A 25,212-nucleotide genomic window follows, 5' to 3' on the forward strand; every position below is an offset into this window, starting at 1 on the left:
CGGTTTTGTCATTTCCCTCAATATCGGCTGCACTATTTTCAGGCTGTGGGTTAGTACTTTGCTGATTGTTACCATACCAGTAGCTGAGTATAAGAAACGCTCATTAATCGTTTTATTTTATTTTACATATTGTGGTCAGTGTTTCAGGCATTTTAATTGTTATTTCCCCAATCTTTGGCCCTCGTATGGGGTTAAAATCCACATCCAGCGCAGATAGTACATTTTAGATTATATTTATAGACATTTATACAGAGGGTGGTACTGTATTAATATCTGCTGCAGGACGCACTCGGTCTGAAGCGCTACTGGCATCTATATACTTATTTTGTAGTAAAAATTACAACAACAGTTGTTTTTTTTCTTTTTACCATGTTAAGAAAATGCTAAAACTGACCTGCCAGTATGATTCTCCAGGTCATTATGAATTCATAGACACCAAACATGTCTAGGTTTTTCATCTAAGCTCCAAAGTTTATAAAAAAAAAAAATTGTGCCATTTTCCGATACCCGTACCAGCTCTATTTTTCGCGATCTCGGGTTGGGAGATGGCTTATTTTTTGTGTGCCGAGCTGATGTTTTAACTTCTGGCATTTTTACTTTTTTCTTGTTACGCCGTTTGGCGATCAGGTTTTTTTATATTGATAGATCGGCCGATTCTAAATGCACTGATACCAAATATGTGTATGTTTGATTTTTTTTGTTATCGTTTTATTTTGAATGGGGCAAAAGGGGCATGATTTGAACTTTTATATATATATTTTTTTAAATATTTTTTAAAACATTTTTTTTACTTTTGGCATGCTTCAATAGTCTCCATGGGAGTCTAGAAACTGCCATCCCCTGATTGCTTCTGCTACATACAGGCAATGATCAGATCGAATGTATGTGCAAAATTGCTGACTTGCTATGAGCACCGACCACCAGGCGGCGCTCATAGCAATCTGGCAGTGACAACCATAGAGGTCTGCTGGAGACCTCTGGTTGTCATGCCAACACGATGGGTGGGATTTCCGGTGCACTTACCGGAAGCGCGTGTTAAATGCCGCTGTCAGAGCTTGACAGCGGCATTTAACAAGTTAAGAGCCACACGTAGATCACAATTCCACCCTCGGCTGTTAGAGGCACATGTCAGCTACCGAGCCGTTCGAGCTACCTGTCCCTTGGGGGTCAGCTGCTGTGCGTCTGAGGTCTATCCTGGAGTAAAAAAATAGACTGCCTTTTTCTTGTAAACTGGACTTAGGCCTCACCTAGTCATTTATTTTGGTGTTTACTGTGCCGGAGTAGCACCAGGTGTCCATCGGGAACCAAGCCTAACCCCATCATCAGGGGCTCTAGTGAAGAGTCTGGTGCTCACCCACTCCCGCTCCACCAGGCTCTCCTTGGAACACGTCACAGTGGTTCCATCACTCTCATTACATATGGGACATAGCAAATGATAGTTAAGGGAAATATTCAAAAAGCTAGATTTATTTAGTCTTGAGAAAAGAGGTCTAAGGGGTACATGAATAACTTGTAGAAGAACACAAATGACGCATCAAAAAAGAAAAAGCTGTTTCATGTATAACCCCCTCAAAGACAACTGAAAATTAGAGTTAGAACTTGTAGAGGAGAGAACTGGTGAAAAATAAAAGGTAAAAGTACCGTAGTATAATAGCCAGAAACAGGGGTGGTCCACATGTACACATATGACAGATTATTCTGAAACGTTACCAGCTATAACTGATGAGCTATAAAGTTTATGGAAGCTACATGAGGAGAAACACTGGAGGTGAGTTGTTCGATTGTGAAGAGATGGCGTAACATGAGGTAAAGGACATCAAAAACAGTATATATTACAAGCTCACAGAGCCAGCAGCGAACATAGTTGAGTAGGGGACCAAGAAAAAAGTCCACACTGGGCCCTCTTTATGGTGCAACTTATGTTTCTTTCTCCATCCATGCCCGTGATATGATTCTATACTGCTTTTTAGTATTTACATGATCTACCCTCATCATGCATACATGGCACAAACTTTACAGTATTTGGGATTGTTGTAGTGATTGTCATGAGCGCCTATAAACAAACCACAGCACTGGGCAGAGGCCTACTGCCATAGCTACTGCGCATTCCCCAAAAGCACGATATGACAAGCTGTCTATGTGTAGAAGCCTAAATGCTACGTCCTATACACTCTCACGAGAAAAATAGCGGCTAACAGCTTTATCTAGTAGGAATAAATGATACGAAAAATATCATTACTTGCTTCAATAATGACGTTTCTCATTTTCTCTTATTTGCTGTATTTTATTGTCGTTTGTATCTTCAATAATAAAAAGAGGGTCTAAGCTGATAGTATTGGATTGCATCTATCTGTTACATATCTACTGATAATAGACACATCTTACCTCTTGTCTTTTGAAGTTCTGCACATATTCCTCAAACTGCACATCTTTTGTTTCGTCTGCTTTTCCAAGCTTTTGAAGTACCTAAAAAGAGAAGAACAAGAAAAGAAAAATTTAAAAACACAAGGTCATAAACTTGGGATCAAATGATATTACCTCTGGCAAAAATTCATATCTAATGTGCAAAAGATAAGAAAATATTAGACTGTGGTTTAAAGGGATGACACCACAAAGTAAATGTATCCCTTATATGCAGGTTTGATGATTAATATCTGATTGTGGAAATGCTTCTTGCAGTGTTCAGCTTTATTTGTCAGCCCCATAAACGTCTCCAGAAAAGCTCCATTCACACTTGTATTCTCCACTGTCCTAATGCTTTGGACCCCTGTTCTAATGCTTTGGACCCCTGTTCTAGTGATTCTTTGGAGTCCCTTTGGTAAGGCATCCAGCAACTGGCCATTTATTACCCATCCTTAGATAAGTGAGAAATATCCATTGTGGAACAACCTCTTTAATAAGTTCTTAGTGTGCCCATAATAAGTTACCATACTGAAGCATACATACTTGATAACCTTCCAAAATATATGGTTTGAAGCACACAAAAAAAATCACACAAACCTTCTATGTCTATAGAAATAGTCAATAATAAATAGTATAAATCACCGTTCACATCATGTTCACATCTCCATCACAGATTCCATCAAAAATCCTTGACAAAAAAGCCCTTCTGTATTATTTTTGTCCATAATAATAGATATCAAATGAGCCCCATGATTATCAATAGTGTTTGTTAGGTGATGTTGCATCATGTGCTCGATTTGGCATTTCCTACATCATGATAGTCATGAAGTGGTGACATTAAATACATCTTGGATTTTAAATGCAGAATCAATGATTTTCCCCTCCAAGCATCTGTACATGACATGCCACCCAAAGATCATGACTGGATGGCTTTGGGGTGGCATCACCTTCTTCTTCCAAAGTACAAAATATGTCCGGTTAGATGGGAATATGAAAAATTGTCCAAATTTCTTCCATATTTTCATGTACCGTGTGTGACATACGTATGTCAGTCTGTACGCCATTCATGTACCATCCATTTTTATACTTCAGCATTTTAAAATGTACATGATCATATACAGTTTCCTAGGTTACTAATGGTAATGTATATGTGTTGCTCCTGAGGGTCCACTCACCACAGAGGTATTGCACCTCAGCCAGAGGAGTGGTACCCCACTCTCGGGTAAGGAGGGGGCACTACCCGGTACCCACACACTAGCATCCAACACCACTCCAGGCCAGGAGATCTAGGCGGACCCTATTTAGGGAGGGCCCCATCTCAGGCTGGAGGGGGAACTAGGTAGAGGGTGTGGGTGGAGGAAGGAGATAAGGGTAGGACACCTGAGGCAGAGTTACAGTTGGGAGTGAAGTGTTGCTATGGAAACAGGAGGAGGCGGAGTTAGTTGGTGTGTGAGAAGAGGAGTGAGAGGAGCAAGGTGTGAGAGGAGTTCCAGAGAGAGATGGGGTCCTAGGGGCCAGGGAAGTGAATAATCCTCCCGTGGTGCCCGAATCCACGCCGACCGGAGTCGGGTGGAGGGACCAGGTCGCAGTGGGGACCAGCCCCAGACTAGTGGAGAGACTGTATGACTCAGCTACCAAACCGGAGGCTGTTGTGTCTGTATGTGCCACAGCCAAATCTACACACATTCGCTAAAAAGACAGCAACATAGGGTCAAAGGGACCAGGAGGACGTCGCCCGACACTGTGTGTAAGGCGCAGGGCAGGAGAGCGTGAGCTAGCGCAGGGAGAGACAACCTGGAAAGGTACACAAGAATGGGGTCCCGGAAAAGTGCACCCCAAACAACCCAAGAGCTGGCTGGACCACCGACCCGGAGGACACAGCACCCAGCTGGTGATTGTAACCAGGAGACTGTGAGTAAAGTGTGAAGACTGCACCCTGCTGTGTCCTCAGAATTATTTACTGTGTAACCTGCCCAGTACTGCAACAGTACCCATTGTCTAATTTACCCTATATGTGCCCTGGGGCCTGCTCTACCTGTGGAAAGCTGAAACATCTTTGCTGCATCACCATCGGCCCCAGTGGACCTGAACCACAGCGTCGGCAATCCCTTGCCGAACACCACGGGTGGCATCACAAATCAATCCCTATAAACTTTCCCCCCTTGCATTTTTAGTGCACGCCCAGGGCCAAGGAGTCGGGTCATGGCCCCATGACTTCCCCAAAGAACTGTCCGACCCGGTTCCAAGTACCCCACGGCCCTGGTGAGCATCGCAGATACAAAAAGATCAGATTCAATATCGATGTTATTCTGTTTTTTTTGCGCATCCATCGACTGGGAGACACTCATTCAACACATGTCTAGATGTAAAGCTCGTAAATGCATGCATGCTGCAAGCCACAGTGTTTCTCACGGATTTAAAATGAGGAAGCAAAATAACCCCTCAGTAAAATGTCTAAAGTACCCAGTTGTCCTATATGACACTAGAGTACACCATTTGTATGAGGCTTAATGATGTGGTACCAAAGATGGAGGATAGCCATATCTGCAATACCCATGAGGAACTGAGATGAGGCAAACCTTAGTTAGATATACCTTCTACTACTTCATGAGAAGTGAGAGGGCAATGAACCTCAGTGACAGTGATGAACAACATCCTCGCGCCGAGTGGTCTTGCTGACTTATTGCCCCACCGGTCATCTCCAGCAGTTTATGTGTTGTGCTTGCATTTTACTCCTGTTGAATTCCTTCTTCAATTGTTAACAGTATGGGCAAGCATGATTTCATTGTGAAAACTTATTGGAAAACGGATTCCTTAAAGAGGTGGCAAAGTTAGATTCTAAAGAAGTTTGGAGGTCGAAATCCGCCATCTAAACTGTGTATTGAAGCCTTCTTTGATGACAGATTAATCTCCAAGGGACTGTGGTCACCAAGATCGCCTGATTTAACCCCACCCGATTTTTTTTGCTTTGGAGCCATTTGAAAGTTCGGATGTACAGTAACAAGCCATGAACATAACAGGCACTCCGAGTGAACATACAACAAGAAATTTAGGCTATGACTCTAAGCATCCTATGGACTACATTCAATAATATGAAATGGCAAGTACAGGTGTGCTTGGATGCCCACAGTGGACATTTTCAATACCTACTTTAAAACTTCAGTTTCTCCTGACCCAAGTTATGTACAGTCTAAATTTTCAGTACAATACTGCAGACTGTCTATTTTAGAAGTTACAGCAATTTTTCTTGGAACAGTAGTGGGTGAATCATCCTCTACATGAGCATGATGGCCATTGGGGTCACTTGATGTATTTACCATATACTGGAAACATGGAGGACTATAGATGTGAAGGCAAGTAGGGGAAGTGTAATGAGAAAGAATTAATAAGGTGATTCTCAATGCTATAGTGTATGAAAAAGAAATATGGGAGCTGTGTAGCATCAGTAATTAACACTTGTATGGTCCTGTATTTTCTACTCTAATAGAATGACACCCTATAATGCCTTACAGCTTAGTTCACCATATTATATTAGCACAACTCACTTGCTTTCAGTTTTCTTTCTTATGTATACTAAGTTGTTATATTCAGTTAGCCTTTAACGAGCCATTATGTCATTTAAATACTGGGTATGTGAAATTAATGATGTCCTGCTACTGAGAGTTAGGCACAGCAAAACAGAAAATGTTCATTATGGTTTGACAAATTACATCATGTCTAATTCCCTTAGGAAAGTTTAGTTGCCTTTTATTGAATTTGTGTCTTCCATGTTGGGAGGCCTACAGAGTAATGGGTGGGGGGAGGGAACAGTACATCACAACTTCAGAATAATAATAGATAGAAAAGAACTGAAGTGTGACTTACGCCACAGGGAATTTCATGCTAACGTCAATTCTTCAAACAGGTCTCACTAGAATGATGCAAACAACAATTCGTAGGAATTATCATTGATAGTTGGGTTGACTTACTGTGCTCCAAAATGTAAGGCAAAATTTCAGATTTGGAGTATATGGTCTGATCTTAAGTAAGCAGGGTCATATTATCCCATACTGACCCATGCAGGGATTTCTAAGTTTTCAAGTATTTTTACACCCCTATGGCAATTCAGTGTTTCAACTTTACAGCTTTATCTTCATGCAAAGACCATGTGTCAATTGGATCAGTGTCCATCTCAGTGTCAGTTTTTATTCTCTTAATATATTGCAATATTAAGAGGATAAAAATTGCTTACAAGTTTACATTTTGCCTTTCTACCCAGTTAATTCTTCTCTTTTCCATTAGGTCTATGACATCACATGATTAAAAACTGACTAGCTGAATCCTTCTTATATTTGTATAGAAACAGGAAGTCTCTTTGCCCTGCATGAGTCATCATTAGAACTAAAATTCTACATCATTGCAAAGCCCAGCTTCAACTCCTGACCTAGGTGCTCTCGCCCCCTTTGCTTTTATATCTTCCTTTGGCCAGTGAAGTAGGTTTGTAGTTCTAATGATGACTCATACAGGGAAAATTGACCTCCTGTTTGTACATAGAGCTTAGAGAGATTCAGCTAGTCAGTTTTTAATCACATGATGTCATAGACCTAATGGAAAAGAGAAGAATTAACTGAGTAGAAAGGCAAAATTAGCAATTGTAAGTACCCAGTGCTATATAATATGATAATCGCAATATGATAAGAGGCTAAAAACTTGCAGAGCTTATGTCATCACTTCCACTTTTAGCGTTACCACGGACATCCATACCCAGCTAGTACCATATTGGTCTGTTAGGTCCACAGGGGAACAGGTGAATCCGTCAGTGGGCAACCCATCCACTTATGAGCAGTAGTCTGCACAATACATTTGATTCACTATTTACAGACAAAGGCAGCATCTCATCATTCATTTAACAACATTTTATTATTAATATTATTATATAGAATCATAGGTAATTTTGTGAATATGAGTAATGTAATATTTGCATGTAGCTGAACAGTGACCCCCAGTGTAGATGTTACTGGTGGGCCTTTGGCACCCTAGTCTGACACTGGGTCTACTGTGATAAATATATATATATATTGCTACGGTGCAAAATGTCTTTGACCGTTAGAGCTCTAAAGCGCAGGTAACCGTGTTTCAGCAAAAAATAAATGGTAGGCCATTAACCCATACAATGCCCCTGGGCTTCTGACTAGTCCGCCTTTGTCTGCCTTATAAGTAAGATGTCCTTGAAGTCATGCCCCTTTATGAGTTGGAAAACTGACAGATGCGAGTTAGGCTACTTTCACACTAGCGTCAGGCTCATCCCGTCGCAGTGCGTCGGGCCGAGGTTACCGACGCTAGCGTTCTCTGCGCCGCACAACGGGGGCAGCGGATGCATTTTTCCAGCGCATTCGCTGCCCCATTGTGAGGTGCGGGGAAGTGTGGGGAGGTGGGGGCGGAGTTACAGCCGCGCATGCGCGGTCGGAAAAAGCGGACCATCGGCAGCAAAAAACGTTACATGTAACGTTTTTTGCTCCCGGCGGACCGCCACAACACGACGCAACTGTCTCACGACGGTTGCGACGTGTGTCAATGCGTCGCAAATGCGTCGCTAATTACATAGTTACATAGTTATTAAGGTTGAAGGAAGACTTTAAGTCCATCTAGTTCAACCCATAGCCTAGCATGCCCTAACATGTTGATCCAGGGGAAGGCAAAAAAAACCCATGTGGTAAGAGTAAGCTCCATCATGGGGAAAAAAATTCCTTCCCGACCCCACATACGGCAATCAAACTAGTTCCCTGGATCAACGCCTTATCAAGGAATCTAATATATATACCCTGTAATATTATACTTTTCCAGAAAGGTATCCAGTCCCCTCTTAAATTGAAGCAATGAGTCACTCATTACAACATCATACGGCAGAGAGTTCCATAGTCTCACTGCTCTTACAGTAAAGAATCCGCGTCTGTTATTATGCTTAAACCTTTTTTCCTCCAGACGTAGAGGATGCCCCCTTGTCCCTGTCACCGGTCTATGATTAAAAAGATCAGCAGAAAGGTCTTTGTACTGTCCCCTCATATATTTATACATTAACATAAGATCACCCCTTAGTCTTCGTTTTTCCAAACTAAATAGCCCCAAGTGTAATAACCTATCTTGGTATTGCAGACCCCCCAGTCCTCTAATAACCTTGGTCGCTCTTCTCTGCACCCGCTCCAGTTCAGCTATGTCTTTCTTATACACCGGAGACCAGAACTGTGCACAGTATTCTAAGTGTGGTCGCACTAGTGACTTGTATAGAGGTAAAATTATGTTCTCCTCATGAGCATCTATGCCTCTTTTAATGCATCCCATTATTTTATTTGCCTTTGTAGCAGCTGCCTGACACTGGCCACTGAATATGAGTTTGTCATCCACCCATACACCCAGGTCTTTTTCATTGACGGTTTTGCCCAGAGTTTTAGAATTAAGCACATAGTTATACATCTTATTACTTCTGTCATGAATCCCCAATGGCGAGGGATAGCACAGGACAAGCGAAGTATAACAAATATCGGACGAGCTCTAGGGTGATGGAACCTGGGCTGACCGCTGCCCTACACCTGACAAACGCAACTAGAGATAGCCAGGGAGCGTGCCTACGTTGGTTCTAGACGCCACGCACCAGCCTAAGAGCTAACTAGTACTGCAGAGAAAACAAAGACCTCACTTGCCTCCAGAGGAATTAACCCCAAAGGTATAGTTGCCCCCCACATGTATTGACGGTGAAATGAGAGGAAGGCACACACATAGAGATGATGTATATAGCTTTAGCAAATAGAGGCCCGCTGAAAACTAGAAAGCAGAATGATACAAAAGGGGACTGAGCGGTCAGCAAAAAACCCTAATCAAAAATACCATCCTGAGATTACAAGAACCCATGTGCCAACTCATGGCACATGGGGAGAACCTCAGTCCACTAGAGCAACCAGCTAGCATAGAGACATTCTAAGCAAGCTGGACCAAAAACCAAACAACTGAAAATCAGCACTTAGCTTATCCTGAAAGATCTGGGAGCAGGTAGCAGGAACCAAACAGAGTACATCTGAACACATTGATAGCCGGCAAGGGAAATGACAGAAAGGCCAGGTAAAATAGGAAACACCCAGCCACTGATGGACAGGTGGAAACCAAAGGCCGCAACCCACCAAAGTCACCCAGTACCAGCAGTAACCACCAGAGGGAGCCCACAAACAGAATCCACAACAGTACCCCCCCCTTGAGGAGGGGTCACCGAACCCTCACGAGAACCCCCAGGGCGATTAGGGTGAGCTCTATGGAAGGCGCGGACCAAATCAGTCGCATGAACATCGGAGGCGACCACCCAGGAATTATCCTCCTGACCATAACCCTTCCACTTAACCAAATACTGGAGTTTGCGTCTGGAAACACGAGAATCCAAGATCTTTTCAACAACATACTCCAATTCTCCCTCCACCAGCACCGGAGCAGGAGGCTCGACCGAAGGAACAACGGGCACCTCATACCTCCGCAACAACGACCGATGGAACACATTATGAATAGCAAACGATGCTGGGAGATCCAAACGAAAAGATACGGGGTTAAGAATCTCCGAGATCCTATAAGGACCGATGAACCGAGGCTTGAACTTAGGAGAAGAGACCTTCATAGGGACAAAACGAGAAGACAACCACACCAAGTCCCCAACAAGAAGTCGGGGACCCACGCGGCGACGGCGATTAGCAAACTGCTGAGTCTTCTCCTGAGATAACTTCAAATTGTCCACCACCTGATTCCAAATCTGATGTAGCCTGTCCACCACCACGTCCACTCCAGGACAATCCGAAGATTCCCCCTGACCAGAGGAAAAACGAGGATGAAACCCCGAATTACAAAAAAAGGAGAGACCAACGTGGCAGAACTAGCCCGATTATTAAGAGCAAATTCGGCCAGTGGCAAAAAAGCAACCCAGTCATCCTGATCAGCCGAAACAAAACACCTCAAATAAGTTTCCAAGGTCTGATTAGTTCGCTCCGTCTGGCCATTCGTCTGAGGATGGAATGCAGACGAGAAAGACAAATCAATGCCCATCTTGGCACAAAACGTCCGCCAAAATCTAGACACAAACTGGGATCCCCTGTCAGAAACGATATTCTCCGGAATCCCATGCAAACGAACCACGTTCTGAAAAAACAAAGGAACCAACTCAGAGGAGGAGGGTAACTTAGGCAAGGGCACCAAATGAACCATCTTAGAAAAACGGTCACACACAACCCAGATAACGGACATTTTCTGTGAAACCGGGAGATCAGAAATAAAATCCATGGAAATGTGCGTCCAAGGCCTCTTCGGGATGGGCAATGATAACAACAACCCACTAGCCCGTGAACAGCAAGGCTTAGCTCGAGCACACACTTCACAAGACTGCACAAAGGTACGCACATCCCTAGACAAGGAAGGCCACCAAAAAGACCTGGCCACCAAGTCTCTTGTACCAAATATTCCAGGATGACCAGCCAACACAGAAGAATGGACCTCGGAGATGACTCTACTGGTCCAATCATCCGGAACAAACAGTCTTTCTGGTGGACATCGATCCGGTTTATCCACCTGAAACTCCTGCAATGCGCGTCGCAAGTCTGGGGATACGGCGGACAATATTACCCCATCCCTAAGGATACCAGCAGGCCCAGTGTCTCCAGGAGAGTCAGGCACAAAACTCCTGGAAAGAGCATCCGCCTTCACATTCTTTGAACCTGGCAGGTATGAAACCACGAAATTGAAACGAGAAAAAAATAACGACCAACGAGCCTGTCTAGGATTCAAACGCCTGGCAGACTCAAGGTAAATGAGATTCTTGTGATCAGTCAAGACCACCACGCGATGTTTAGCACCCTCAAGCCAATGACGCCACTCCTCAAATGCCCACTTCATGGCCAAAAGCTCCCGATTACCCACATCATAATTGCGCTCGGCGGGCGAGAATTTTCTAGAGAAGAAAGCACATGGCTTCATCACCGAGCCATTAGAACATCTCTGTGACAAAACCGCCCCCGCTCCAATCTCGGAAGCATCAACCTCCACCTGAAAAGGAAGTGAAACATCAGGTTGGCACAACACAGGAGCAGAAGAAAACCGGCGCTTAAGTTCCCGAAAGGCCTCCACGGCCGCAGGAGACCAATCAGCAACATCAGCACCCTTTTTAGTCAAATCAGTCAAAGGTTTAACAATACTGGAAAAATTAGCAATGAACCGACGATAAAAATTAGCAAACCCCAAGAACTTCTGAAGGCTCTTAACAGATGTAGGCTGTGTCCAGTCGCAAATAGCCTGAACTTTAACGGGATCCATCTCAATAGTAGAAGGAGAAAAAATGTACCCCAGAAAAGAAATCTTCTGGACTCCGAAGAGACACTTTGAGACCTTCACAAACAGAGAATTGGCCCGCAAAACCTGAAACACCTTCCTGACCTGTAGAACATGAGACTCCCAGTCATCAGAAAACACCAAAATATCATCCAAATACACAATCATAAACTTATCCAGATACTCACGGAAAATATTGTGCATAAAGAACTGAAAGACTGACGGAGCATTGGAGAGTCCAAAAGGCATTACCAAATACTCAAAATGGCCCTCAGGCGTATTAAATGCGGTTTTCCACTCATCCCCCTGTTTTATCCGCACCAGATTATACGCACCACGAAGATCTATTTTAGTGAACCACCTAGCCCCCTTAATGCGAGCAAACAAATCAGTAAATAAAGGCAATGGATACTGGTATTTGACTGTAATCTTATTCAGAAGGCGATAATCTATACAAGGCCTCAGGGAACCATCCTTTTTTGCCACGAAAAAAAAACCTGCTCCCAGAGGGGACGAAGATGGACGAATATGTCCCTTTTCCAAGGACTCCTTAATATAATTCCGCATAGCAGTATGCTCTGGCAGTGAAAGATTAAATAAACGACCCTTAGGGAACTTACTGCCAGGAATCAATTCTATCGCACAGTCACACTCTCTATGAGGAGGGAGCGAATTGAGCTTAGGCTCCTCAAAAACATCCCTATAATCCGACAAAAACACAGGGATCTCCGAAGGAGTAGATGAAGCGATAGAAATCGGAGGTGCATCATCATGAACCCCCTGACATCCCCAGCTTAGCACAGACATTGTTTTCCAGTCCAGGACAGGATTATGAGTTTGTAACCATGGCAGACCAAGCACTAGTACATCATGTAAATTATACAGTACAAGGAAGCGAATCACCTCCTGATGAACGGGAGTCATGCGCATGGTCACTTGTGTCCAATACTGCGGTTTATTCATAGCCAATGGTGTAGAATCAATTCCCTTCAGAGGAATAGGAACTTTCAGAGGCTCTAGACTAAAACCGCAGTGTTTAGCAAATGACCAATCCATAAGACTCAGGGCAGCGCCTGAATCCACATAGGCATCGACGGAAATGGAAGACAGTGAAAAAATCAGAGTCACAGACAAAATGAACTTAGACTGCAGAGTATCAATGGCAAAAGATTTATCAACCCTTTTTGTGCGTTTAGAGCATGCTGATATAACATGAGCTGAATCACCACAATAAAAACACAAACCATTTTTCCGCCTATAATTTTGCCGTTCACTTCTGGACTGAATTCTATCACATTGCATAGTCTCAGGTGCCTGTTCAGAAGACACCGCCAACTGGTGCACGGGTTTGCGCTCCCGTAAACGCCGATCAATCTGAATGGCCATAGCCATAGACTCATTCAGACCTGTAGGCGCAGGGAACCCCACCATAATATCCTTAATGGCCTCAGAAAGACCATTTCTGAAGTTTGCAGCCAGGGCGCACTCATTCCACTGAGTAAGCACCGACCATTTCCGAAATTTCTGACAATATATTTCCGCTTCATCATGCCCCTGAAAGAGGGCTAATAAAGCCTTTTCAGCCTGAATCTCTAGGTTAGGTTCCTCATAGAGCAATCCCAATGCCAGAAAAAAACTCTGGAATAGGAATTCTAGGTTCAGACATGGGAGTATGAACCACGAAATCCTGTATGTTTTGAACCTTTGCTGCGAGATTACTCAGGCTGGAAGCCAAACTCTGGATATCCATGATAAACAGCTAAGATCAGAGCCATTCAAGGGTTAAGAGGAGGTAAGAAGCAGCTAGACAGCAATTAAGGGCTGGGCAGCAAAACTCTGAAGGAAAAAAAAAAAATTTCCCTGAACACTTCTTTTTCTCCTGCTTCAGCCCAAACAATTAACACTTTGTGGGCTGGCTATACTGTCATGAATCCCCAATGGCGAGGGATAGCACAGGACAAGCGAAGTATAACAAATATCGGACGAGCTCTAGGGTGATGGAACCTGGGCTGACCGCTGCCCTACGCCTGACAAACGCAACTAGAGATAGCCAGGGAGCGTGCCTACGTTGGTTCTAGACGCCACGCACCAGCCTAAGAGCTAACTAGTACTGCAGAGAAAACAAAGACCTCACTTGCCTCCAGAGGAATTAACCCCAAAGGTATAGTTGCCCCCCACATGTATTGACGGTGAAATGAGAGGAAGGCACACACATAGAGATGATGTATATAGCTTTAGCAAATAGAGGCCCGCTGAAAACTAGAAAGCAGAATGATACAAAAGGGGACTGAGCGGTCAGCAAAAAACCCTAATCAAAAATACCATCCTGAGATTACAAGAACCCATGTGCCAACTCATGGCACATGGGGAGAACCTCAGTCCACTAGAGCAACCAGCTAGCATAGAGACATTCTAAGCAAGCTGGACCAAAAACCAAACAACTGAAAATCAGCACTTAGCTTATCCTGAAAGATCTGGGAGCAGGTAGCAGGAACCAAACAGAGTACATCTGAACACATTGATAGCCGGCAAGGGAAATTACAGAAAGGCCAGGTAAAATAGGAAACACCCAGCCACTGATGGACAGGTGGAAACCAAAGGCCGCAACCCACCAAAGTCACCCAGTACCAGCAGTAACCACCAGAGGGAGCCCACAAACAGAATCCACAACATACTTCTACCCAAGTGCATGACCTTACATTTATCCCCATTAAAGCTCATTTGCCATTTATCAGCCAAGCTTCTAGCTTACATAAATCAGCCTGTAATATAAAATTGTCCTCCCCTGTATTGATTACCCTGCAGAGTTTAGTGTCATCTGCAAATATTGAAATTCTACTCTGAATGCCCCCTACAAGGTCATTAATAAATATGTTAAAAAGAAGAGGGCCCAATACTGACCCCTGTGGTACCCCACTACTAACCGTGACCCAGTCCGAGTGTGCTCCATTAATACTCTCAACTCTCAACCCACTTGCACATATTTTCCCCTATCCCCATTATTCTCATTTTATGTATCAACCTTTTGTGTGGCACCGTATCAAAAGCTTTTGAAAAGTCCATATACACTACATCTACTGGGTTCCCTTGGTCCAGACCGGAACTTACCTCTTCATAGAAGCTGATCAAATTAGTCTGACATGATCGGTCCCTAGTAAACCCGTGCTGATACTGGGTCATGAGGTTATTCCTCTTCAGATACTCCAGTATAGCATCCCTTAGAATGCCCTCCAGGATTTTACCCACAGTAGAGGTTAAACTTACTGGCCTATAATTTCCGAGTTCAGTTTTTGTCCCCTTTTTGAATATTGGCACCACATTTGCTATACGCCAGTCCTGTGGTACAGACCCTGTTATTATGGACTCTTTAAAGATTAAAAATAATGGTCTATCAATGACTGTACTTAATTCCTGCAGTACTCGGGGGTGTATCCCATCCGGGCCCGGAGATTTGTCAATTTTTGTGATTTTTAGACGCCGCCGTACTTCCTGCTGGGTTAAGCAGGCAACATTAAATTCGGAATTATTATCACTAGTCATATTGGCTGCCATGGGATTTTCTTTTGTAAATACTGATGAAAAAAAGTCATTTAGCATATTGGCTTTTTCCTCATCATCATCCACCATTTCACCCAGACTATTTTTAAGGGGGCCAACACTATCATTTTTTAGTTTCTTACTATTTATGTAGTTAAAGAATATTTTGGGGTTATTTTTGCTCTCCCTAGCAATGAGTCTCTCTGTCTCAATCTTTGCTGCCTTGATTTGCTTGTTGCATAATTTATTTAATTTTTTGTATTTATTTAATGCCTCCTCACTACCTACTTCCTTTAATTCTCTAAATGCTTTCTTTTTGTCACTTATTGCGCCCCTTACAGCTTTATTTAGCCATATTGGTTTCCTCCTATTTCTAGTATGTTTATTCCCATACGGTATATACTGTGCACAGGTCCTATCCAGGATGCTAATAAATGTCTCCCATTTTCTTTGTGTACTTTTATGTCTCAGGATATTGTCCCAGTTAATTGCACCAAGATCCTCTCTCATCCGTTGGAAATTTGCCCTCCTGAAGTTTAGTGTCCGTGTCACCCCTCTACTACACATCTTATTAAAGGATACATGAAAACTTATTATTTTGTGATCACTATTGAACAAGTGACCCCCAACCCTTATATTTGATATGCGGTCTGGCCTGTTGGTTAATATTAGGTCTAGCAGTGCCCCCCGTCTTGTTGGGTCCTGAACCAGTTGTGAAAGGTAATTGTCTCTCATAGTGGTCAAAAACCGATTACCTTTACTGGAACTGCAGGTTTCTGTTCCCCAATCTATTTCAGGGTAGTTGAAGTCCCCCATAATAATGACTTCTCCTTGAGTCGCAGCTTCATCTATTTGCTTTACAAGGATATTCTCCATTGCTTCCATTATTTTTGGAGATTTATAACAAACCCCTATCAGTAATATATTATTTTTTCCCCCTCCCCTTATCTCCACCCACAGGGACTCTACATTTTCATTAGATTCACCTATATTATCACGCAGGATGGGTTTTAAGGTCGATTTTACAAACAGACACACCCCACCCCCTCGCTTATCTGTACGGTCATTTCTGAAAAGGCTATAGCCCTGCAAGTTAACAGCCCAGTCATGGCTCTCATCCAGCCATGTTTCAGATATCCCCACCATGTCATAATTATGTTCCAACAACATTAGTTCTAATTCGTCCATTTTGTTGGCGAGGCTTCTGGCATTAGTATACATGCATTTGATGTTCCTCTCTGTACCTCTATTCTTTCTTAAATTACTAACTGTTCTAACCCCACCCCCCATGCCTCCGCCACCCCCAACTTCCTTATTTGTGCCCAGGTCTCTATCTGCACTATCTTCCCCACCTATAAAATGAATACCCTCCCCCCCATTCCCTAGTTTAAACACTCCTCCAACCTTCTAACCATTTTCTCCCCCAGCACAGCTGCACCTTCCCCATTGAGGTGCAGCCCATCCCTAGCGTAGAGCCTGTAGCCAATCTCCCGTTGCCTCTCTGGCGTGGCACGTGGTACAGGCAGTATTTCAGAAAATACCACGTTGGAGGTCCTTGCTTTCAGCTTGCAGCCTAATTCCCTGAAATCATCTTTAAGGACCTTCCACCTACCTCTAACTTTGTCAGTTGTGCCAATGTGCACCATGACCGCTGGGTCCTCACCAGCCCCTCCCAGAAATCTGTCCACCCGATCAGCGATGTGTCGGACTCGAGCGCCAGGTAGGCAGCACACCGTTCGACGATCCCTGTCTTTGTGACAGATTGCCCTATCTGTTCTCCTAATAATTGAGTCCCCCACTACCAGCACCTGTCTGGCCTGCCCTGCTCTCCTATTTCCCTCCTTACTGGAGCAGTCACTCCTCCGGCTTTCAGAGGACATGCCTGGCTGCAGCAGTGCTACCCCTGTATTGGCACCCCCCTCATCTGCCAACTTAGCAAACTTATTGGGGTGTGAAAGATCAGGACTAGCCTCCCTGGCACTCTTCCCTCTACCCCGCTTTCTGAATGTCACCCAGCTACCTACTTCACTGTCCTGCAGCTCCATCTTACCATCCCTCTCCTCATCTATCCCATTGAGCGTCTGCTCTGTGAGCAGAAGACTCCTCTCCATATTGTCCATATTGTTATGGATCTCAGTGTTGCCAGCTGCACATTTAGATCCAGTATCTGGGTTTCCAAATGCACAACGTGCTCACATCTCGCACAGCAGTATGCACCCTCGACCGGCTGATCAAGGACTGCATACATGTGGCAAGATGTGCACTGGATGGCATTAACAATTGTGGAGCACATTTCCTAATGGGGATTGCACCAGACAGAAACGTTAAATAAAAATAAATACAAAGTATTAATTAACACTTGGAACAGCAATTCCTCCCTTGGAAACGCCCTGATTCCAAAGTCACTGAGTCACAAGTCACACTTACCGCCGTCCACACATACGCTCAGGTCACACTCAGCTCGCTCACACTCGCTATGCTGAAGATTTAAAGATTTATTTTTTTTATCCTCTATTTCCCTTCAACAACAAGCCACCTTGCTGTTCAAATGCACTTCCAAAAAAGGACTTGAGCCCCAAACAGCTGCCCCTTATAAACCCTTGATTATGACCGCCCACCCTAAGTTAACCCCTTGTGAATATAGCTACTCCCAATTCAACAACTCACACAAATTCACACAGGTATTTGTTAAAGGCCTTCCAAATACCTCTTCACTGAGTCACAAGTCACACTTACCGCTGTCCACACTTACGCTCAGGTCACACTCCGCTCGCTCACACTCGCTATGCTGAAGATTTAAAGATTTATTTATTTTTCCTCTATTTCCCTTCAACAACAAGCCACCTTGCTGTTCAAATGCACTTCCAAAAAAGGAATTGAGCCCCAAACAGCTGCCCCTTATAAACTCTTGATTATGACCGCCCACCCTAAGTTAACCCCTTGTGAATATAGCTACTCCCAATTCAACAACTCACACAAATTCACACAGGTATTTGTTAAAGGCCTTCCAAATACCTCTTCACTGAGTCACAAGTCACACTTACCGCCGTCCACACTTACGCTCAGGTCACACTCAGCTCGCTCACACTCGCTATGCTGAAGATTTAAAGATTTTTTTTTTTTTTCCTCTATTTCCCTTCAACAACAAGCCACCTTGCTGTTCAAATGCACTTCCAAAAAAAATGTTAGTCAATGGGAAAAAAACGCATCCTGCAAGCACTTTTACAGGATGCGTTTTTTTGCCAAAACGACGCATTGCGACGTATTGAAAAAAACGCTAGTGTGAAAGTAGCCTTAGAAACAGAAGATCAGTCTTTTGGGCACATTTTCTTCCAAAATATATCTAAATTACAATGCAACAATATAAGCAAGACATGTTTCAATGTTTCAAAGTTCTAGGTGCAAACACATGGTAAATGTGGCCCAGAGTTTTCTCATTAGGGTTAGCGTGCTTTCACTTTTCTCTCCAGCATTAACAGCTTTTACAGCTGGAATTAAAGATCAGTTAGAAAGAGATTTAAGCACTTATCTTCTTCACTACCCCTACTGTGGCGACTCTTGTACCTCATCTGAATGTCAATAATTGGCAGCTGTGCGATTATTTGATTTACTCTGTAGTCTTTTTAATATGTCTGACCTTTAAGTGACATTGAAAATGAATATTTTTGCTACCCTGGATTATTACAGTTTACAGTTGGCATTTTGTGTTGTCGTTTTTCTATTTCTTACAATACATTATTCTTTGCTTCTCTTCCTTTTTCTGGTGTATTTTTTCAGTCATTCTGGTATGTTCTCCAAAACACAGCATGGCATTTTAGTGTGTCTTTTAGGCCATGTTCACACGTTCAGTATTTTGTTAGTTTTTACATCAGTATTTGTAAGCCAAACCTGGGAGTGGGTTATAAATACAGAATTGGGACGTGTTTCTATTAGGGTATGTCCACACATTGAGGAACTGGCAGCGCTTTGGATGCAGCACATGTTCTCTGCGTCCAAAGCGCTGCCGGGTATTGAATGCAGGTGAATCCGCATGTGATCACTGAACCGTGCGGATTCACTGCATCCAATACATTGTAGGGGTGACATTTATCTCGCGGAGCCTCACATCTCCACTAGATAAATAGACATGCTGCGGTCTGGATAGACCGTCTCTGCAGGTGAGCCGTGGGCGTCTGTGGACAAGGGATTTCTTGAAGTCCCATCCACTATGCTGTAACAGCTGGATGCTGCAGGTTGGACGCTGTGCAAGTACACAGCGTCCAACCCACAGCATTTACTGTTCGTGTGCACTTACCCTTATACTTTTCTCTGATTGTTCCACTCCTGGTTTTGGCTTACAAATACTGATGTAAAATACTGACCAAATACTGAACGTGTGAACATGGCCTTAAATGTATAAAAGGACATCTGTGAGAGCAGCATTGAAGAGATTGTGTGCTACAGACAACTTTTCACTGAGTTTTGGAGGACTTTTCATAGCTTCTCAGTGGATGCTCTGATATACTCCAGAAATCATGCATTTGTTTAACCCCTTTCTGACATCTGACTTACTATCCCGTCGAGGTGGGTGGGCCCGTATGACCACCGACGGGATAGTACGTCATACGCGATCGGCCGCGCTCACGGGGGGAGCGCGGCCGATCGCGGGCGGGTGTCAGCTGCATATTGCAGCTGACATCCGGCACTATGTGCCAGGAGCGGTCACGGACCGCCCCCGGCACATTAACCCCCGGCACACTGCGATCAAACATGATCGCGGTGTACCGGCGGTATAGGGAAGCATCGCGCAGGGAGGGGGCTCCCTGCGGGCTTCCCTGAGACCCCCGGAGCAACGCGATATGATCGCGTTGCTCCGAGGGTCTCCTACCTCCCTCCTCGCCGCAGGTCCCGGATCCAAGATGGCCGCGGCATCCGGGTCCTGCAGGGAGGGAGGTGGCTTACCGAGTGTCTGCTCAGAGCAGACACTTGGTAAGCCTGCAGCCCTGCACAGCAGATCGCAGATCTGGCAGAGTGCTGTGCACACTGCCAGATCAATGATCTGTGATGTCCCCCCCTGGGACAAAGTAAAAAAGTTTAAAAAAAATTCCCCACATGTGTGTAAAAAAAAAAAAAAAAAATATCCTAAATAAAGAAAGAAAAAAAAAATATTATTCCCATAAATACATTTCTTTAGCTAAATAAAATAAAAAAACAATTAAAGTACACATATTTAGTATCGCCGCGTCCGTAACGACCCAACCTATAAAACTGCCCCACTAGTTAACCCCTTCAGTAAACACCGTAAAAAAAAAAAAAAAACGAGGCAAAAAACAACGCTTTATTATCATACCGCTGAACAAAAAGTGGAATAACACGCGATCAAAAAGACTGATATAAATAACCATGGTACCACTGAAAACGTCATCTTGTCCCGCAAAAAACGAGCCACCATACAGCATCATCAGCAAAAAAATAAAAAAATTATAGTCCTGAGAATAAAGCGATACCAAAATAATTATTTTTTCTATAAAATAGTTTTTATCATATAAGCGCCAAAACATAAAAAAAATGATATAAATGAGATATCGCTGTAATCGTACTGACCCGACGAATAAAACTGCTTTATCAATTTTACCAAACGCGGAACGGTATAAACGCCTCCCCCAAAAGAAATTCATGAATAGCTGGTTTTTGATCACTCTGCCTCACAAAAATCGGAATAAAAAGCGATCAAAAAATGTCACGTGTCCGAAAATGTTACCAATAAAAACGTCAACTTGTCCCGCAAAAAACAAGATCTCACATGACTCTGTGGACTCAAATATGGAAAAATTACAGCTCTCAAAATGTGGTAACGCAAAAAATATTTTTTGCAATAAAAAGCGTCTTTCAGTGTGTGACGGCTGCCAATCATAAAAATCCGCTAAATAACCCGCTATAAAAGTAAATCAAACCCCCCTTCATCACCCCCTTAGTTAGGGAAAAATAAAAAAAATTAAAAAATGTATTTATTTCCATTTTCCCATTAGGGTTAGGGTTAGGGCTAGAGTTAGGACTAGAGTTAGGGTTAGGGTTAGGGCAAGGGTTAGGGCTAGGGTTAGGGTTAGGGCTAGGGTTGGGGCTAGGGTTAGGGCTAGGGCTAGGGTTGGGGCTAGGGTTAGGGTTAGGGCTAGGGTTGAGGCTAGGGTTGGGGCTAGGGTTAGGGCTAGGGCTAGGGTTAGGGTTAGGGATAGTGTTACGGCTAGTGTTAGGGCTAGTGATAGGGCTAGGGTTATTGCTAGGGTTAGGGCTAGGGTTAGGGCTAGGGTTGGGGCTAGGGTTGGGGCTACAGTTAGGGTTGGGGCTAAAGATAGGGTTAGGGTTTGGATTACATTTACGGTTGGGAATAGGGTTGGGTGTGTCTGGGTTAGAGGAGTGGTTAGGGTTACTGTTGGGATTAGGGTAAGGGGTGTGTTTGGATTAGGGTTTCAGTTATAATTGGGGGGTTTCCACTGTTTAGGCACATCAGGGGCTCTGCAAACGGGACATGGCATCCGATCTGAATTCCAGCCAATTCTGCGTTGAAAACGGAAAACAGAGCTCCTTCCCTTCAGAGCTCTCCCGTGTGCCCAAACAGGGGTTTACCCCAACATATGGGGTATCAGCGTACTCAGGACAAATTGGACATCATCTTTTGGGGTCCAATTTCTCCTGCTACCCTTGGGAAAATACAAAACTGGGGGCCAAAAAATAAGTTTTGTGGGAAAAAAAATATTTTTTATTTTCACGGCTCTGCGTTGTAAACTGTAGTGAAACACTTGGGGGTTCAAAGTTCTCACAACACATCTAGATAAGTTCCTTGGGGGGTCTAGTTTCCAATATGGGGTCACTTGTGGGGGGTTTGTACTGTTTGGGTACATCAGGGGCTCTGCAAATGCAACGTGACGCCTGCAGACCAATCCATTTAAGTCTGCATTCCAAATGGCGCTCCTTCCCTTCCGAGCTCTGTCATGCGCCCAAATAGTGGTTCCCCCCTACATATGGGGTATCAGCGTACTCAGGACAAATTGGACAACAACGTTTGGGGTCAAATTTATCCTGATACCCTTGTGAAAATACAAAACTGGGGGCTAAAAAATCATTTTTGTGAAAAAGAAAAAGAATTTTTATTTTCACGGCTCTGCGTTATAAACTGTAGTGAAACACTTGGGGGTTCAAAGTTCTCACAACACATCTAGATAAGTTCCTTGGGGGGTCTAGTTTCCAATACGGGGTCACTTGTGGGGGGTTTGTACTGTTTGGGTACATCAGGGGCTCTGCAAATGCAACGTGACGCCTGCAGACCAATCCATTTAAGTCTGCATTCCAAATGGCGCTCCTTCCCTTCCGAGCTCTGTCATGCGCCCAAACAGTGGTTCCCCCCCCACGTATGGGGTATCAGCGTACTCAGGACTAATTGGACAACAACGTTTGGGGTCCAATTTATCCTGATACCCTTGTGAAAATACAAAACTGGGGGCTAAAAAATCATTTTTGTGAAAAAAAAAATAATTTTTATTTTCACGGCTCTGCGTTATAAACTGTAGTGAAACACTTGGGGGTTCAAAGTTCTCACAACACATCTAGATAAGTTCCTTGGGGGGTCTAGTTTCCAATATGGGGTCACTTGTGGGGGGTTTGTACTGTTTGGGTACATCAGGGGCTCTGCAAATGCAACGTGACGCCTGCAGACCAATCCATTTAAGTCTGCATTACAAATGGCGCTCCTTCCCTTCCGAGCTCTGTCATGCGCCCAAACAGTGGTTCCCCCCCAACATATGGGGTATCAGCGTACTCAGGACAAATTGGACAACAACGTTTGGGGTCCAATTTATCCTGATACCCTTGTAAAAATACAAAACTGGGGGCTAAAAATCATTTTTGTGAAAAAAAAAAGAATTTTTATTTTCACGGCTATGCGTTATAAACTGTAGTGAAACACTTGGGGGTTCAAAGCTATCAAAACACATCTAGATAAGTTCCTTAGGGGGTCTACTTTCCAAAATGGTGTCACTTGTGGGGTTTTTTAATGTTTAGGCACATCAGGGGCTCTCCAAACGCAACATGGCATCCCATCTTAATTCCAGTCAATTTTGCATTGAAAACTAAAATAGCGCTCCTTCCCTTCCGAGCTCTGCTATGCGCCCAAACAGTGGTTTACCCCCACATATGGGGTATCGTCGTACTCAGGACAAATTGCACAACAACTTTTGTTGTCTAATTTCTTCTGTTACCCTTGGGGAAATAAAAAAATGGGGGCGAAAAGATCATTTTTGTGAAAAAATATGATTTTTTATTTTTACGGCTCTGCATTATAAACTTCTGTGAAGCACTTGTTGGGTCAAAGTGCTCACCACACATCTAGATAAGATCCTTAGGGGGTCTACTTTCCAAAATGGTGTCACTTGTGGGGGGTTTCAATGTTTAGGCACATCAGGGGCTCTCCAAATGCAACATGGCGTCCCATCTCAATTCCAGTCAATTTTGCATTGAAAAGTCAAATGGCGCTCCTTCCCTTCCGAGCTCTGCCCTGCGCCCAAACAATGGTTTACACCCACATATGGGGTATCAGCGTACTCAGGACAAATTGCACAACAATTTTTGGGGTCCAATTTCTTCTCTTACCCTTGGGAAAATAAAAAATTGGGGGCGAAAAGATCATTTTTGTGAAAAAATATGATTTTTTATTTTTACGGCTCTGCATTATAAACTTCTGTAAAGCACTTGTTGGGTCAAAGTGCTCACCACACATCTAGATAAGATCCTTAGGGGGTCTACTTTCCAAAATGGTGTCACTTGTGGGGGGTTTCAATGTTTAGGCACATCAGGGGCTCTCCAAACGCAACATGGCGTTCCATCTCAATTCCAGTCAATTTTGCATTGAAAAGTCAAATGGCGCTCCTTTCCTTCCGAGCTCTGCCATGCGCCCAAACAGTGGTTTACCCCCACATATCGGGTATCAGCGTACTCAGCACAAATTGTACAACTAATTTTGGCGTCTATTTTCTCCTGTTACCCTTGGTAAAATAAAACAAATTGGAGCTGAAATAAATTTTGTGTGAAAAAAAGTTAAATGTTTATTTTTATTTAAACATTCCAAAAATTCCTGTGAAACACCTGAAGGGTTAATAAACTTCTTGAAAGTGGTTTTGAGTACCTTGAGGGGTGTAGTTTTTAGAATGGTGTCACACTTGGGTATTTTCTATCATATAGACCCCTCAAAATTACTTCAAATGAGATGTGGTCCCTAAAAAAAAATGGTGTTGTAAAAATGAGAAATTGCTGGTCAACTTTTAACCCTTATAACTCCGTCTCAAAAAAAAAATTTGGTTCCAAAATTGTGCTGATGTAAAGTAGACATGTGGGAAATGTTACTTATTAAGTATTTTTCGTGACATATGTCTGTGATTTAAGGGCATAAAAATTCAAAGTTGGAAAATTGCAAAATTTTCAAAATTTTCGCCAAATATTCGTTTTTTTCACAAATAAATGCAAGTTATATCGAAGAAATTTTACCACTATTATGAAGTACAATATGTCTCGAGAAAACAATGTCAGAATCGCCAAGATCCGTTAAAGCGTTCCAGAGTTATAACCTCATAAAGGGACAGTGGTCAGAATTGTAAATTTTGCAATGTCCCTTATAAAAGACCTGTCAGGGGTCAAAAGTGGCCAGAAGTCCTCAACTGCAGAGTACAGCTTCATCAAAGGTAAAGAGTCCACGATTGGGTACTCTGCGTCCGCACCTATTCAAATCGAATTGGCGCATCTGCAGCACCCGGCCGTGGCCACTATAAAGGTGACAGAGCTGTACTGTACTATCCCACCACCGCTGGCCATGGTCTTCTGCACCTGCCAGATTTTTCCACTGATTGCTGGGTGAGCTGGAGGTCACTTTTCAATGTACGTGTAGGAGAGCCAGAATGAGGCCAGAACGGAGTCTCA

General features: G+C 43.5%; 1 protein-coding gene across 6 annotated transcripts in view; it reads right to left on the reverse strand.

Moving 5' to 3' along the window:
* Positions 1-25,212, reverse strand: part of AMPH (amphiphysin) — a 425,845-nt gene that overhangs the window by 256,070 nt on the left and 144,563 nt on the right. For all 6 annotated transcript variants that reach the window (XM_077269267.1, XM_077269266.1, XM_077269265.1 and 3 more), the window contains exon 2: positions 2,386-2,466. In XM_077269267.1, coding sequence (XP_077125382.1) covers positions 2,386-2,466 — 81 coding nt within the window. The remainder of the gene's footprint in view (positions 1-2,385; positions 2,467-25,212) is intronic.

Source organism: Ranitomeya variabilis, chromosome 6 (genome assembly GCF_051348905.1).
Source record: "Ranitomeya variabilis isolate aRanVar5 chromosome 6, aRanVar5.hap1, whole genome shotgun sequence".
In the NCBI taxonomy this organism is placed as follows: Eukaryota; Metazoa; Chordata; class Amphibia; order Anura; family Dendrobatidae; genus Ranitomeya; species Ranitomeya variabilis.